This window comes from Chiloscyllium punctatum, chromosome 36, assembly GCF_047496795.1.
Source record: "Chiloscyllium punctatum isolate Juve2018m chromosome 36, sChiPun1.3, whole genome shotgun sequence".
NCBI classification, from domain to species: Eukaryota; Metazoa; Chordata; class Chondrichthyes; order Orectolobiformes; family Hemiscylliidae; genus Chiloscyllium; species Chiloscyllium punctatum.
The window spans coordinates 11995060-12013532 of NC_092774.1; the positions used below are offsets into that span (position 1 = coordinate 11995060).

Below are 18473 nucleotides of genomic sequence, written 5' to 3' on the forward strand. Positions count from 1 at the left end.
AAAAGTACACAATCTGCAGGCAGTCAATCTATGTAATATTGTGTAAATTCCCCTTTGGAAATAGAACCAGTCTGACTCCAGATCAGGATACAGACAGACTCTGACCTCACACCTTTAATGCATTGTCTGAGCTGAGATGTCACATTTTGCTATAAAACTTCGAGTTATCTTGATAAGGTGCCTTGCAGGAAGGTCTGGGATTTACATGTTAATGATAGCTGCAACCCAGTCTAAAAGCTGAAAGACTTGACAATCCAGGTTTGTTCAATGTATCATTTCAAGGGCAGGATACTATAATGTTTTTCTATAAATTGTGTCTTATGGTCTTATTCTCCAGAACCACCTGATGAAGGATCAGCGCTCTGAAAGCAAGTGCTTCCAAATAAACCTGTTGAACACTCACCCGGTGTTGTGATTTTTAACTTTGTCCAGGTTAGGATGGATTGACCGTGCCCAGGGATGTGCAGGTTGGGTGCAATAATCAGGGGGTAAATGATGAGCAATAGGGGTAGGTCTGTTACCCTTCAGAGGGTCGGTGTGGATTTGTGGGGCCGGGTGGCCTGCTTCCACACTCTGAAGGGAAGAGATTGGCACAAACTCTTTTTTTTTGCTTCCCAAAATCAGACCTGCTCCCCTCTCAGTAGTATCCCAATGTTGTGGAAGATATTAACTTTCAGGTGGAATTATCCAAAGTTCAGAGAGATGTCAGTCTTGATGTTTTTGCTTTTCAGCCCCTGTAAGATCCTGAATCAGCACCTTCAGGGGAATTAGTCAGAGCGGAGTGAGAACAGAGGGGAAGGGAGAGTGGGATGGTGCTTTCAATTTTGTGGAACAACAAAAGAAAAGAATATTCCGCAGAAAGTAGAATTCCTTGTTCAGAATTTCTACCCTGCACTGACAGTGATGACATTTTGTAATCTCTTTTTACATTTGAGGATCTGAAGACGGAAGTTTCAAAATCAACAGATGAAGGGCTTATACCTGAAACGTTGACTCTCCTGCTCCTCAGATGCTGCCTGACCTGCTGTGCTTTTTCAGTGCTGTAATTTCTGACTCTGACTGTCCAGTGTCTGCAGTCCTCACTTTGACGTCAATGTCTGACAGTCACTCAATCCATCGGGACCACAAAGATTTTCAACTATGATTCTGTGAGAAGGAGCAAAGCTTTTTGGTTCCTGTTTGAGTACATTTTCAGCATCAGTGGGACTGGATGAGAGACCCTACCATTGCAGTGCACTGAGTGAGGAGCGTGTAACAGCTATACGGTCTGGAAAGGGGAATTCACGGTGGAGAGAGGCTCCACATGCATTTGTGTGGGCTGAAGCTTCAGCCATGGAGAAACCTGAGGAATCCTGCCCAGTGGAGAAACCATGAAAGTGTGGTGACTGCGGGAAAGGCTTCCGTTTCCCATCTGCCCTGGAGACTCATTGGTGCAGTCACACTGGGGAGAGTCCGTTCCCCTGCCCTGACTGCGGGAAGAGCTTCAGCGATTCCTCCAACCTCCAGACCCACCAGCGGATCCACACCGGGGAGAGGCCTTTTCAACTGCCCCAAGTGCAGGAAGGCCTTTACCCAGGCCGCCTCCTTGCTGACCCACCAGCGGGATCACGTGGTATTGCAGGGGGATTGAAAGAATGACGGCCGAGTGCCTTTATTAACTGGACTATCAACCCAGTTCCAGTGGCTCCCAAGTTCGATTCCCACTGTGACAGATGGTGGAATTGGAATTTGGTCAGAAATCTGGAGTTCAGAATCTGACGTGAAACCATTGTTGGTGGGGTGGGGGTGGAAGAAAACCCCCACCGGATTCACTCAGTTCTTTTTTTTTAGGGAAGACTTGAGCAGTTATTAGAGCAAGTCGTCCCAGCTGCATCCTTTACCCGGTCTGGCCTACACGTGACTCCAGCCCCACAGCAGTCTGGTTGACTCTATGCTGCTCATCCAACTTTCTTACATACAGGTTGAAATTGCTGAGTGAGGCAATACTTCCTCCAGGTTAAGGCTGTACCAAGGATGCAATTACTCAGTGGTGACCAATAATGAAGAAAGTGAGGGGTTGCACTTTGACCTTGAGCTGTTTTTAAAAAATTGCTACTTTTTCTACACCTTTCTGCTGGGAGATTCTGAAGCTGTAACAAAGTTGGGTCACAATAAAGATTACCTGAACTTCACACTGAGCTCAGACTCTCAATGAGAGCTTTAAACTGCAACAGGTTTTTGTTTTAAAACTGCTCATTTCTTACAGGCGAAAGTGAGAACTGCTGATACTGGAGATCAGAGTCAAGATTAGAGTGGTGCTGGCAACGCACAGAAGGTCAGGCAGCGGCCGAGGAGCTGGAAAATCGACATTTCGGGTAAAAGCTCTTCCTCAGGTGCTGCCAGACCTGCTGTGCCCATTTCTGACAGTCTCCTGTACTATGTTTCCAATGTTGTGTATCGATTGCAGCAGTGAATGAGTAGCCAGTAGTGTTAGAAATTGTAAAGTTTTCAGGAGTGCAATGTGATCAGCATTGTCGTTTCCTGGCAGCACTGAGAAGGGTGTGCTTGGTTCATTGGAAACGATGTGGAGGTGCCCGTGTTGGACTGGGGTGGATAAAGTTCAAACTCAACACCAGGTTATCGTCCAACTGGCTTATTTGGAAGCATGAGCTTCTTCATGGGGTGTTTGTGGTACAGGATCATAAGACACAGCCACCTGATGAAGGAGCAGTACTCCAAAAGCTAGTGCTTACAAATGAGCCTGTTGGAGTATCAGCTGGTGTGGTGTGAAATTTAACTTCATACACCCCAGTCCAACACCGGCATCTCCAAATCAGGTACATAGTTCTTTGAAAGTTGAATCATTGGGAGACAGGGTGGTGAAAGAGGCCAGTCAGGAGCCCTGGAGGACTGGAAGGTGACTGGTCCTCCTGCCAATCAGAGCCTTCCTATTGTCTGAATGCAAACGTTGGAACATGAGCCTCGGAAGCTGCTGCTGCTCTGTCTCTGAGTGAAGATTGAGTTTGCTCCAGACTGCAACCTCCTTACTCTGTCAACCATCTGTGAGTAGGGTACTCTCTTCCCAACTCCTTTTCCATTTTTTTCATTCTGGGCTTCAATTTACGACTTGCAGCAACCGAAAGGAAAGGGAATGAATTCAAGGAGTGGACAGAATCAGGAAAAGTTTGTTTATAAACAGAGCGGTTCATGTGTGGAGTGAATGTAAAGAGGAAGTGGTGGATGCACATTCAGATGCAACGTTTAAAAGACATTTGGATAAGTATATGAAGAGGCACGGTGCACAGGGATATGGGCCAAGCACTGGCACGTGGCCCTAGTTTAGTTTGAGAACGTAGTCAACGTGGACTAGTTGGATTGAAGGGTCCGTTTCTGTGCTGTCTAACAGTAACTGTTCTGTCGTGGTCTTAAAACCATTTTCTTGCCTTCCACTTTCAACGTGGATACTGGACCTGCATCCAACACATAAACCATTCAAAAGAAAAACCCACCTCCTGCGCACAAAAAAATCCACACTTTATTGTTCAAAAATCCGAGGAACTCAGCCTTAAATATATTCAATGACCCCCCCAACTGCAGGAAGACATCCCCACTTCTAATCTCAGTTCAACCTGCTAATATACCACTTACCTTGCTGAACCTGTCTGACAACTGGCATTGACTGATGTAAAAGGATGCTGCTAATCAAAGCACTGATCACAGGGTGGACTGGTGTCAGCTCGGGTTTCAGGCCCTGATTTCTCTGTCCTCTGTTGATCCTCCTATTCCCACAGACTAAGATGTTGGTCTGTTCTCAGCACGGCTGGATTTCTGCTAAAGCTTTGACCTCCCTCCCCCCCCCTCGCCCCTTTTATAACTTCTGGAACAATAAAATATTCAATCCAGACCCAACCCACAATCTCCCAGCCTGTCAACCATCCTGATAAAAGGTGCAGTCACAGCAGGGAATCAAATAAGAAAAATGAAACAATCATAAATAGGCGCACGTGCTTAATGTTTGTTCATGAGGAAGTAAACCAGGAATCTCTTAGGAATCTTACAGTGCCCTACTTGAGGAATTCTGTCACCCTTGCATCTATTAGTACCCAGCTATGAATTACAACAACATTTACACCATCAGAAATAAAGCATCTGTTATCAAATAGACATAGAGATATACAGCACGGGCGTAGACTTTTTTCTGTCTCATACACACACAAGATAGATCATCCATGGGGGTGAGTTTGTATTTGCAGCATGATGTTTAGGGTGTAGGTTTGCTCGCTGAGCTGTAGGTTTGATATCCAGACGTTTTGTTACCTGGCTAGGTAACATCATCAGTGGCAACCTCCAAGTGAAGCAAAGCTGTTGTCTCCTGCTTTCTATTTATGTTTGTCCTGGATAGGGTTCCTGGGGTTTGTGGTGATGTCATTTCCTGTTCATTTTCTGAGGGGTTGATAGATGGCATCTAGATCTATGTGTTTGTTTCTGGCGTTGTAGTTGGAGTGCCAGGCCTCTAGGAATTCTCTGGCATGTCTTTGCTTAGCTTGCCCCAGTCGAAATTGTGGGGTTATTTTCATCCGTACGTGGGGCTACGAGGGATAGAGGGTCGGGTCTTTTTGTGGCTAGCTGGTGTTAGTGTATCCTGGTGGCTAACTTTCTTCCTGTTTGTCTGACGTAGTGTTTGTGGCAGTCCTTGCAAACCCCCCCCGGAACCCCACCCAGGAGAAAGATATAAATAGAAAGTAGGAGACAACAGCTTCGCTTCACTTGGAAGTCGCCACTGATGATGTTACCTAGCCAGGTAATGAAATGTCTGGATATCAAACCTACAGCTCAACGAGCAAACCTGCACCCTAAACATTCTACTTTGCTGAAAGACTGCACAATCTGCAGGCAGTCAATACATGTAATATATTGTAAATTCCACTTTGAAAATAGATAATGGGCCCACTACATTTTGGATGTGAGCATAAGTGGTATAGTAAGTAAGTTTGCAGATGACACCAAAATCGGAGGTGTAGTGGACAGCGAAGGAGGTTACCTCAGATTACAATGGGATCTTGATCAGATGGGCCAATGGGCTGAGAAGTGGCAAATGGAATTTAATTTAGGTAAATGCGAGATGCTGCACTTTGGGAAAGCAAATCTTAGCAGGACTTATACATTTAATGGTAAAGTCTTAGGGAGTGTTGCTGAACAAAGGGACCTTGGAGTGCAAGCTCATAACTCCTTGAAAGTGGAATCGCAGGTTGACAGGATAGTGAAGATGGGGTTTTGTATGCTTTCCTTTATTGGTCAGAGTATTGAGTACAGGAGTTGGGAGGTCATGTTACTGCTGTACAGTTGGAATATTGCGTGCAATTCTGGTTCCCTTCCGATCAGAAAGATGTTGTGAAACTTAAGGGTTCAGAAAAGATTTACAAGAATGTTACCAAGACTGGAGGATTTGAGCTATAGGGAGAGACAGAACAGGCTGGGGCTGTTTTCCCTGGAGCGTCAGAGGCTGGGGGGTGATTTTCTATAGGATTATAAAATCATGAGGGGCATGGATAGGATAGAGAGACAAAGTCTTTTCCCTGGGGTGGGAGAGTCTAGAACTAGAGGGCATAGGTTTACACCGAGAGGGGAAAGATACGAAAGAGACCTAAGAGGCAACCTTTTCATTTAGAGGGTAGTACGTGTATGGAATGAGCTGCCAGAGGAAGTGGTGGAGGCTGGTACAATTGCAACATTTAAAAGGCAACTGGAGGGATATGGGCCCCCTGCTGGCAGGTGGGACAAGATTGGGTCGCGATATTGTGCACAGGGATGTGCAGGTTCGGTGCATTAGTCAGGGGTAAATGTTGAGCAATAGGGGTAGGGGAATTGTGTGGGTGGGTTACCCTTCGGAGGATCAGTGTGTAGTCTTTGGGCTGAGTAGCCTGCTCCCACACTGTGGGGAGTCTCTAAAGGGGAAGGGATTTTTGTAAACTGTGCAAGGTAACGCAGGCGTAGTGCCGGGACCCGCTGTTGGCCTTGCCCCGCCCCTTGATCCTCCCCCTGTTGTTGAGCTGTCATAAAAAACAGCTACTTTTTCTCTGCCTTTTTGCTGGGGGCATCTGAAGCTGTAACAATGTTGGGATGCAATAAAGGTTACCTGAACGTTCTGCCGGGCTCAGGCTCTCATTGAAAGCTTAGAGCTTCAAACGGTTTTTGTTTCTTGCAGCTTCCTGCATGTGTTTGCTCCTCATGTGTTTTTCAAATCTTTCTCCTCTCCCCTTAATTTGCAGCCTAATCTTGAAAGGACACATGCCATTCACCTTATCTAGGCCCCTCATGGTTTTGGAAACCTCTATAAAGAGAACAAAGAACCCTACAGCACAGGAACAGGCCCTTCAGCCCTCCAAGGTTATGCTGATCGAGATACTCTATCTAAACCTGCCGCCTATTTTCTAAGGATCTGTATCCCTCTGCTCCTTGCCCATTCATGTATCTGTCTAGATACATCTTAAATGACACTATCGATCTCACCCCGACTGCCTCCCCTGGTGATGCATTCGAGGCACCCACCACCCTCTGTGTAAAGAACTTTCCATGTATATCTCCCTCAAACCTTTCCCCTCTCACTTTGAACTCGTAACCCTGAGTAATTAAGTCTTCTCCTCTGGGAAAATAATTCTTCCTATCCACCCCGTTTACACCTCTCATGGTTTTTCGGCCTCAATCAGGAACCTCCCCCACCCCGCCTCGACCTCCTTATTTCCAATGAAAATAATCCTAATTTACTCAACCTCTCCTCATAGCTAGCGCTCTCCATAACAGGCAACATCCTGGTGAACCCCCTCTGCACTCTCTCCAAACGTATCCACATCCTTTTGGAAATCTGGCGACCGGAATTGTACGCAGTATTCCAAATGTGTCTGAACCAAAATCTTATATAACTTTAACATGACCTGCCAGCTCTTTTCCTCAACCCGTCCGATGATGGAACGTGTGTTGTATGCTGCCTTGACCACTCTACTAACACGCATTTGCCACCTTCAGAGAACAATAGACCTGAACACCCAGCTCTCTCTGTACATCAATTTCCCCCAGGACCTTTCCATTTACTGTATAGCTCGCTCTTGAATTGCATCTTCCAAAATGCATCACCTCACATTTGTCTGGGTTGAACTCCATCTGTCATTTCTCTTCCCAACTCTCCGATCTATATTCTGCTGAAGCGTCTGACAGTCCCCTTCACTATCTGATTTTCCATCAATCTGAATGTCATCTGCACTTGCTAATGAGGCACTCGATACCTTCACCTTTCAACCTCCTGTGCTCCAGTGAAAAAAGTCCCAGCCTACCCACCAATAGGGTCGAATTCTGTCTTGGTCCCAATGTCGATTCAGCCTGACATTTTTGATAGAAAAGCTATGCATTTAAATTACGTTCTTGAGAAAGTTACTGAAAACAGATTCTGGGATTAACATACCAAAGAACAGAACTCCATTCTAAAAGATGGAAGATTTAATCTAAATTGTTTAATGTATCATATCTCCAGGACACTGGACTCCGTTGGCTATAAATAGTCTAATCATGACCTTATTGTCCACAACCACCTGAAGCAGCAGCAGCACTTCAGAGCGCCAGATATCCGGGTTCAATTCCCACCTCGGGCAACTGTCAGTGTGGAGTTTGCACATTCTCCCCGTGTCTGCGTGGGTTTCCTCCCACAGTCCAAAGATGTGCAGGTTAGGTGAAGTGGCCACGCTAATTTGCCTGTAGTGTTAGTAGAAGGGGTAAATGTTGGGGAATGGCTCTGGGTGGGTAGCTCTTCAAAGGGTCGGTTGAGGTTGAAGGACCTGTTTCCACACTGTAAGTAATAAAATCTAAAATAAATCTAATCACTCCGAAAGCTAGGGCTTCCAAACAAACCATGTTATGGCAGCAGCGGGAGGTGTGGATTATATTCACTAAAAACAGTTAAGCAGGTAGATAACACGTTCGAGTGGGAAGTTTGTATAACATGATCTCACAACTTCTATCCTCAATGCTATTAGCAATGAAGGAAAGCAAACCAAACGCTGCCTTCACTACTCTATCCACCTGAGACTCCAGCACTCCCAAGGTCTCTTTATTCTGCAACACTCCCCTTAACTGTGTCAGTCCTGCCTGGATTGCTTGACCAAAATACAAACCTCTGATTTCTCTAAATTAAACTCCAACTGACACTCCTCGGCTCATCAGCCGATCCCATAAATTCTAATTTATAGTGAACTCTTTCCTCTCTTATTCCCTGGAAACCGAAAATCTCCATCCCACACTCACTCCCTCCATTTTCACTTTGCTTATAGCGGAAGAATGTAACTGAGAAACATATCAGCCATGATTGAATGGAATGAGCAGACCTGGTGGCCTAATTTCTGCTCCTGTGTCTTGTGGTCTCTTGCTGTCCTGGACACCGTGAGAGAGAATTGGGACCAGCATTGAACCGATCATGACTGGATATGGATCTACCTGCATCTCGGTGGATGGGCTGGGACCTTTTCACTGGCGCATAGGAAAAGGAGATGTAACCTTATCAAGGTTTATAAAATCATGAGGAGAGAGATGAGGTGAACGACGGGTGTCCTTCCCCTAGGGTTGGGGCTTCAAGATTAGGGAACAAATTTTGACAGTGACAGGAGAAAGAGATTTTAAAAAGACTTGAAGGGCACAATTTTTTTTATAGAGTGGTTCACGTGTGGACTAAATGTCTAGAGGAAGTGGTGGATGCAGGTACAGTAACGACGTTTAAAAGACATTTGGATAAGTTCATGAATAGGAAAGGTTTGGAAGGATTTGGGCCAAAACGCTGGCAGGTGGGACTGGTTTAGTTTGAGAACATAGTCAGCATGGACTAGTTGGACTGAAGGATCTGTTTCTGTGCGGTATGGCTCTGTAACTTGGTTCTATACTAGTCTTTCAACCATTTTCTTGCCTTCGCCATAAACATCCACATAAGAATCAGATGAACTCAGCCTTGAATATATTCAATGACCCCCTAACTGCAGGAAGACATCCCCACTTCTGAACTCAATTCCTCTTGTTAATACACCACTTGCCTTGCTCATTGCCTGCTGCACCTGTCTGACAATGGCACAGAAGGACACTGATGCCCCTCTGAACACCCACGCATCATTCCTGATAAAGAGCTAGTGCCCCAAACTACGACTGTCCTACTGCTCAGATGCTGCTTGACCTGCTGTGCTTTGTCAATTGTGGTCTTCTCCACATCGGGGAAACCGAGCGTAAACTTGGGGAACGGTTTGCTGAGCATCACAGCCGGGTCCGCAGAGGCTGAGCGGACTTCCCAGTCTCCACCCATTTTAATGCCCCTTCCCACTCCCCTTCTGACATGACCATCTTTGGCTTCCTCCATTTCCACAACAAACCAAACCACAAATTGGAGGAACAAAACCTCATCTTGTCTGAGCAGTCCACAGCCCAGAGGACTTAACACAGAGTTCTCCAATTTCAAATAATCTCCCATCCCATCCCCCAACTCACTTCCCAGCCCCTTCCACTCTTCCCTGCCAACTAGATTCCTTCCTCCCATTCACCAACCAGTTTGTACAAGGTTATGGCGATATGGCAGGAACAGGATACAGATTGAGGATGATCAGCCATTATCACAATGAATGGTGGTGCTGGCTCGAAGGGCAGAACAGCCTACTCCTGCACCTATTGTCTATTGTACCCTCTACCTGTCTCCACCTATCCCCACTTCAATACCCTGCCCCCAGCACACCCTTGTTCCACAGCTCTCCCTATACCCACCCCCAGTCCTGAACAAGGGTTACACCAGATACCTCGACTTCTCCACCTCCTGATACTGCCTGGCTTGCTCTTCCAGTCTCCTGTCCGTCTATTTTGCCAATTGAGACACAGGCCTGGACTAACTTTTCCAGAGTCTGTCCCCTCGCTGGATTCACTCCCATTCCTTTCAGTTGCTCCAAGTCAACACTTGAACCCCAGAATGAAACGTAAATGGAAAAGGGGGTGAGAAAAGAGAGTGCTGTACTCACATGTTGGACGGAGGAAAGAAGTTGCAGTCTGAGGTGAAGCTCAATCTTCATTCAGAGAGAGGAGGAGCAGGACCTTAAGAAGCTCATGCTCCAACTTCCACATTCACCAACAGGGGAGCTCCGAATGGCAGAAGGACAAGTCTCCCCCTGGTCCTCCAGTGCTCCTAATTCGTCCATCAAAAGTAGGTTTCGCAACTTTTCTGCCGACAGCGAGGAACATGCCCAATGTTTTGGTGACATTGGCAAACACGTGCCCTGCTTGTTGACACTGAGGAGTGTACACAACGTGCTCTGTAGCAATGCTGATGGTATTGACAGATTTTAAGTTTCCAAATACCTATCGGAGAACAAAAAGGGCAGAGCCATAATTCCCCCCCAATGTGGCTCGATATTTGGCAATGTTTTTTAAGCCTTTTCCTTAATGTTGGGGTGAGACTCACAACTAGAGGGAATAGGTTTAGGGTGAGGCCACAAAGATATAAAAGGTTCCTGAAGGGGCAACGTTTCCATGTGGAGGGTGGTGCAGGTATGGAATGAGCTGCCAGAGGAAGTGGAGGAGGCTGGTATAATTACAGCCTTTAAAAGGTATCTGGATGGGTATATGAATAGGAAGGGTTTAGAGGGATATAGCGCTGGCAAAGGGGACTAGATTAATTCAGGATATCTGGATTTTCCTAACGGCCGCCCTCCCGCCGCTTCCTCGCTCGAGCGACTTCTCCTCCCAACCGCCTTCACCCCCACGTGACGTCTGCACGTGGGAGATGGGCGGGGCCGGGGGAGGGGTGGGCGGGACCGCGGGTGGGGGATGGGCGGGGCCCGGGGAGTCTCACCGTCACCAAGTCACAGCCACCTCGCGCTCCAACTGTTCATTCACAAAAACAAACTCTCCTGTCTCACTCTGCAGCTGCGGGGGGCGGGGACACTGCCACGTTTCGAGGAGCCCTGTCTACATTGGGAAAGCTCACGGCTCAATTTAAACAGATATTCCGACATCGAACGGAACGGCGTCATATCTAAAGGGGCAAATCTGCATTTTAAAGGGACGTGGACATTTTAACGGGTATTTCTGCAAATAAAGAGGTTTAAATGGACAAGATTATATTTCAAAGGGATGTGAGCACATTCAAAGGGATATCTTCATATGTAAAGTGACGCAGTTATATCTAAATGAATCTGCATTTCAAAGAGACGTTGCCCTATTTATAAGTAGAGACAATCTGTGTCCCAATGTTGAGTCAGACTAACATTTTTCTTAGAAAAGCTCTGCATTTAAACTACATTCTTGTGCTCCAGTGAATAAAGTCCCAGCCTCTCTCCTTATAACTCAAACCCTCCAGTCCTTACAACATCCTGGTAAATCTTTATTAAACCCTCTCTGATAGTATTCTTCCTATTACAGGCCCACCAGAACTGTACTCAGTCCTCTGCAAGTGGCCTCACCAACACCCTGTACAACCTCAACATGATGTCCCATCCCCGATACTCAATGGGGTGAACAATGAATGCTATGCTGCTAAATGCCTTCTTAACTGCCCTGGCTACCTGTGATGCAACTTCCAAAGAACCATGTACCTGAACACCACCCCCCCCCCCATGTCTGTCTGTTCTATAACATGACCCAGGGCCCTATTGTTATCTGGACAAGTGCTGCCCTTCCTTGTTTTAGCAAAATGCAACCCCTTGCTTGTATTAATACCTCTCACACATATGTTCCGACACACACACACACACACACACACACACACACACACACGTTCCTCCTCCCCTCAATACTCTCACAGGCTTATACACCATCACACTCACACTTTACCAAGCATGTACACGCTCTCACTCACGAACTCACATGCACCCACACACAATTCTTTGGGGTGAATTTGTATTGGCAGAATTATATTTGCAGATACATTCAATTTTGGTCAAAAAGCACACAATGTCCAGGCAGTCAATCCATGTAATATTTTATGAATTCCTCCTTTGGAAATAGAACCAGTCTGATTCAAGATTGGGGTACAGACAGACTCTGACCTCACACCTTTAATGCATGGTCTGAGCTGAGATGTTATCTTTTTCATAAAACCTTAAGTCATCTCAAGAATGTGACTTAAAAGATGTTCTGGCAGTTACACATTAATGAACCAAAACCTGCACCCATTCTAAGAGATGAAAGGCTTAACAGCAATCTAGGCTTGTTCAATATATTCTATCAGTTGCATGATCTTTTGATATACGTTCTGTGTCTGCTCCACAGCTACCCGATAAAGGAGCAGCACTCAGAAAGCTAGTGCTTCCAAATAAACCTGTTGAACAATAACCTGGTATTGTGATTTTTTTTTAACTTTATCACCCCAGTCTAATACCAACCCCTCCATATCATTTCGACTGAGCACAGCCCCCACCTCCTGGTGCTGCCAGGAAACTTGACAATGCTGATGAAACAACGCAGTACCTGAAAGATGTACAATTTCTAATGATACAAGCTACTCATTCACTGCTCCATCTGATACACGACATTGGAAACTCTGCAGGAGGCTGAAAGACAGGAGCAGCTTTAAAACAAAAACCTCTCGGAGCTCAAAGCTTTCAATGAGAGTCTGAGCCCGGCGGTAAATTCAGGTAACCTTGATTGTGACCCGACTTTGTTACAGCTTCAGATTCCCCCAGCAAAAAGGCATAGACAAAGTAGCAGCTTTTTAAACAGTTCAAGATCAAAGCCCACACACACCCCACTGTCTTTACTATTGGTCAGTTCCAAGTTGTCCCTTTGCAATTGGATCCTTGGTACAGCCGTAATCCGGAGGAAGTATTGCCTCACTCAGCAATTTTAACCCATACCCTGTCTCCAAGTAAGTGTCTCCCTGCTCATTTGCCAGGAAGGGGCAGTGTAGAGTCAACCAGATTGCTGTGGGTCTGGAGTCAGGTGTAGACCAGACCGGGTAAAGGATGCAGCTGGAACGATTGAGTGAATCCTTTCCCCCAATGGTGGTTCCCTTCCCTAACAAGGGAGAGAGGGAATCAGATGGGGGCTTTCTCCCCCGCACCACCCCACTCCTTGAAACGGTCTCATTGTTAGATTCCGAACTCCACATTTCTGACCGAATACCGATTCTGCCATCTGTCGTGGCGGGATTCAAACCCGGGAGTCCCCGGAACTGGGTTGATAGTCCAATCGATAATGGCACTCGGCCGTCACTCCTTCAATCCCCCTGCGATGGCACGTGAACTCGCTGGTGCTTCTGCAGATGGAAGGAGCGGGTGAAGCCCTTCCCGCACTGAGAGCAGGTGAACGGCCTCTCCCCCGTGTGGATCCGCTGGTGTCTCAGCAGGGTGGAGACCTGGGTAAAGGCCTTCCCACACTCGGGGCAGCTGAAGGGCCTCTCCCCCGTGTGCACTCGCTGGTGGGTCTGGAGGTTGGAGTAATTGCTGAAGGCCTTCCCGCACTCGGGGCAGCTGAAGGGCCTCTCCCCTGAGTGAACCCGTTGGTGCCTCAGCAGGTCGGAGGAATAGTTGAAGGCCTTCCCACACTCAGAGCAGCTGAACGGCCTCTCCCCCATGTGGATTCGCCGGTGGGCCAACAGGGCAGAGAAAAACATGAAGGCCTTCCCACAATCGGGACAGCTGAAGGGCCTTTCCCCCGTGTGGTCCCGCTGGTGGGCCAGCAGGTGGGAGGAATGTCTGAAGGCCTTCCCGCAGTCGGTGCAGGGGAATGGCCTCTCCCCGGTGTGACTGCGCCGATGAGTCTCCAGGGCAGACGGGAAATGAAAGCCTTTCCCACAGTCACCACACTTCCACGGTTTCCCCACGGGGCGGGATTCCTCGGGTTTCTCCATGGCCAAAGCTTCAGCTGCACACAAACGCTTTTCCAGCCCCTCCCTGCCGTCAATTCCTCTTCCCAGGCCGTCCAACTGTTTCAGGCTCCACACTCAGTGGGTCAGACTGACGGTGAAAACATACTCAGTCAGGAACCAAAAAGCTTTGATCCCTCTCACAGAGATCACAGTCGAAAATCGTTGCGGTCCTGGTGGACTGAGTGACTGTCAGACATTGATGTTGAAGTGAGGACCGCAAATGCTGGAGAGTCAGTCGAAAAATGTGGCACTGGAAAAGCATGGGGATGTCAGACAGCATCTGAGGAGCAGGAGGGTCAATGTTTCTCATCTGTTGATTGAGAAACTTCCGCCATCAGATCTTCAAATACGCTGTAAAAATAGATTACAAAAGTCACCACTGTCAGTCCCAGGGTAGAAACTCTAAACAAGCAATTCTACTTTGTAGAATTTTCTTTTCTTTTGTTATTCCACAAAATTGAAAGCACCATCCCACTCTCTTTCCCCCCCCCCCCTACTCTGTTCTCACTCCACTCTAACTAATTCTCCTGGAAGTGCTGATTCAGGATCTTACAAGGGCAGAAAAAGCAAAAACGTCAAGACGGACATCTCAGAACAAGAGGGCATAGGTTTAGGGTGAGAAAGAAACAAAAGAGATCTGAGGGGCAGCCTTTTCACACAGAGGGTAGGACATGTATGGAATGAGCTGCAGGAGGAAGTGGTGGAGGCTGGTACAATTGCAAGATTTAAAAGCCATCTGGATGGGTATATGAATGGGAAGGGTTTGGAGGGATATGGGCCAGATGCTGGCAGATGGGACTAGATTGGGATGGGATATCTGGTCGGCATGGACGGGTTGGACCGAAGGGTCTCTTTCCATGCTGTATATCTCTCTGACTAGTTGGACTTAAGGGTCTGTTTCTGTGCTGTTTGACTCTGGAACTGTTCTGTACTGGTCTTGAAACCATGTTCTTGCCTTCCCCCACAAACATCCACTTCTTTGTTGTTCAAAAATCAGATGAACTCAGCCTTGAATATATTCAATGACCCCCTAACTGCAGGAAGACATCCCCACTTCTGAACTCAATTTCTCTTGCTAATATACACTTGCCTTGCTGATTGTTTGCTGCACCTGTCTGACAACCAGCAGTGACTGGTGTAGGAGGACGCTGAAGCTCCTTTGTCCATCCACACATCATTCCTGGTGAAGGGCTCGTGCCCAAAAAGTCAACTGTCCTGCTTCTCGGATGCTGCCTAACTTACCGTGCTCTTCCAGTCCCACACTTTTTGACCCTGATCTCCAGCATCTGCAGTTCTCACTTTCTCCACATCCAATTACATCTCCATTTAAACAATGCACTTCCTTTCGACTTTTTTTCCCAAAATAAAGGCTATAACTTCATATTGTGGTACTGCATTTGCCATGTGTTTGCCAGTTGTGGTCTTCTCTATATCGGGGAGAGCGAGCACAAACCTGGGAAATGGTTCACTGAGCATCATATCCACGTCCACAGAGCCGACCAGAGTTCCCAGTCACCACCCATTTCAATTCCCCTTCCCACCCCCTTTCTGACATGACCATCTTTGGCCTCCTCTATTGCCACAACGAATCAAACCACAAATTGGAGGGACAACACCTCATCTTAATAGGGAAGGAAGTAAGCAATAAATAATAGATCCCTACAGAGTGCTCAGGAACAAAGGGACCTTACTGTCCAAGTTCAGAGATCCCCAAAGGTATCAGTACAGGTAAAACGGGAGATGAGGAAGGCATAGATTTGTATTTTTCACACAGAGGGTGGTGCGTGTATGCAATGAGTTGCGAGAGGAAGTGGTGGAGGCTGGCACAAACACAACTTTTAAAGAGCAGCTGGATGGGTACGTGAATGGGTAGGGTTTAGAGGGATATGGGCTGCTCGTATCATTCATTTCTAAATACCAGAATTTCCTGAAAGACATCTTCTTGAGATAACTCAAGGTTTTATAACAAAATGTGACAGCTCAGCTCTGACAATGCATTAAAGGTGTGAGGTCAGAGTCTGTCTGTAACACAATCTTGAGTCAGACTGGTTCTACTTCCAAAGTTGAATTTACAAAACATTACATGGATCAGCCTGCAGATTGTGCATTTTTGAGAAAAATAGAATGTCTCTGCAAATATAATTCTGCAAATACAAATTCACCCCCATGGATGTATGTGTGTGAATGAGACAGAGAAAAGTCTATTTTGTGCTGTATATCCCGATGTCTACTTGATAACAGATGCTTTAATTCTGCTGGTGTAAATATTGTTGTAAATCATAGCTGGGTATGAATAGTTAGATGTTAGGGTGAGAGAGTGCCTCAAGAGGGGCACTATAAGAATCGTGGGAGAGCCCTATTTCTGGTTTACTTCCTCATGAACAAACATTAAGCACGAGCATTTATTTATTTCTAATTTTGTTCTGTTTTTCTTGTTTGATTCCTGGCTAGGACTACACTCTGTGTCTGGATGGTTGACAGGCTGGGAGACTGTGGCTTGGGTCTTGATTGACTGAATGTTTTATTGTTCCAGAAGGTGTGGGGGGTGTGGGGGTCAAGGCTTCAGCAGAAATCCAGCAGAGCAGAGAACAGACCAATATCTTATTCTGTGGGAAACTGAAATCCGAGCTGATTGTGGCTGATATATCCATTGGCTCAGCTCTTTCTCCCTGCATTATCCCAACTACCCTTAACTCCCTGACCATGAAAACCCATCCAATTGTGTCTTGAATATACTTAATGAAGATGCCTCTACTTCTTCCTTGGGCAGAGAATTCCATAGAATGACTATTCTCCAGGAAAAGCAGTTCCTCCTCATCTGTCCTAGGTGGCACAGTGAGTAGCACTGTTACATCACAGCGCCAGAGACCCGGGTTCAATTCCTGCCTCGGGCAACTGTCTGTGTGGGTTTCCTCCGGGTGCTCTGGTTTCCTCCCACAGTCCAAAGATGTGCAGGTTAGGTGAATTGGCCATGCTAAATTGCGTGTCGGGTCAGGTGAAGGGGTAAATGTTGGGGAGTGGGTCTGGGTGGGTTGCTCTTCAGAGGGTTATTGGGGGTAGTGCATCCACCACGACCTCTGGACATTCATCCCATACATGACCCGCTCTCTGTTTATGAAAACATCTTCTTTTCCCGAATCGGTCCACGCCGTGCATTCATTTGCAGCAACCGAAAGGAAATGGAAGTCAAAGATTGAATCCAAGAATGGGGGGAAAAAAAAGGAAAAGGAGTTGGGAAGAGAGTGCCCTACTCACAGATGGTTGACAGAGTAAGGAGGTTACAGTCTGGAACAAACTCAATCTTCATTCAGAGACAGAGCAGCAGCAGCTCCCGAAGCTCGTGTTCCAACTTCCGCATTCAGACAATAGGAAGGCTCTGATTGGCAGGAGGACCAGTCACCTTCCGGTCCTCCAGCGCTTCCGATTGGCCCACCAAAAGAAAGTCGCGAGGCGTGTGCCTTGCGTGCAGTGAGGAGCATGCGCAGTCTGCTCTCTGGCGATGAGGCTGTTACTGACAGGATTGAAGTGTCTGAATGTCAAGAGAAGTTAAAAAGGGGAGATGCATCATTTTTCCCCCTCTGTGATATTTACCTTTCCTACACGCCCCATGACTTTATAAATCGAAATAAGGTCACCCGACAACTTGTGGTTGTCGATAGGGCGACCAGAAGTGTACTCAGTACTCTACACATGGTCTCAACCAATATCCTGTCCAACCTCAACGTGATGTCCCAACTCCTGCACTGAACGGTGTGAACAATGAAGGAGAGTGTGCTAAACGCCTCTTTCACCACCCTGTCTACCAATGATGCAACTTCCAAAGAACTATGTCCCCGACTTGGAGATGCCGGTGTTGGACTGGGGTGGATGAAGTTAAAATTCACACCACACCAGCTGATACTCCAACAGGCTCATTTGGAAGCATGAGCTTTTGGAGTACTGCTCCTTCATCAGGTGGTTGTGTCTTATGATCCTGTTCCACAAACACCCAATGAAGGAGCAGCGCTCCAAAAGCTTGTGTTTCCAAATAAACCAGTTGGACAATAACCTGGTGTTGAGAGATTTTTAACTTTATGTACCTGAACCCCTCCACATTTCCCCCCCCCACCATGAATCTGTTCTAGAACACATTGCAGGGCCCTACCATTAACTGTACAAGTCCTGCCCGTCCTCTTTTTAGCAAAATGCAACCCCTTGCCTTTATCTCTCGCTCTCTCAGACACACACACACCCTAACACTCACCCCATCTCACAGGCTGATACTCCATCTCACACACACTTCATTAGAATATATGTACACACTCTCATGCACACACAGTCACACAAGTCTCTGGGGTGAATTTGCAATTGCAGAATTATATTTGCAGATATATTCAATTTTGCTCAAAAAGCACACAAACTGCATGTAATATTTTATAAATTCCTACTTTGGTTAATAGAACCAATCTGATTCAAGATTGGGATACAGCATCGAACCTCACAACTTTTATGCAGTATTGGAGCTGAGATGCCACCTATTTTTATAAAACCTTAAACCATCTCAAGAAGGTGAATTAAAAGTAGTTCTGGGGTTTACTGAACTGAAACCTGCAACCCATGGTAAAAGATGAAAGACTAA

General features: G+C 46.6%; 1 protein-coding gene across 1 annotated transcript in view; it reads right to left on the bottom strand.

Annotated features, from left to right (window-relative positions):
• LOC140460782 (uncharacterized) overlaps nt 1-18473 on the bottom strand; it is a 133117-nt gene that overhangs the window by 82190 nt on the left and 32454 nt on the right. Inside the window, exon 4 of the mRNA XM_072555466.1 lies at nt 13355-13606. Within this exon, the coding sequence (XP_072411567.1) occupies nt 13355-13606 (252 nt within the window). The remainder of the gene's footprint in view (nt 1-13354; nt 13607-18473) is intronic.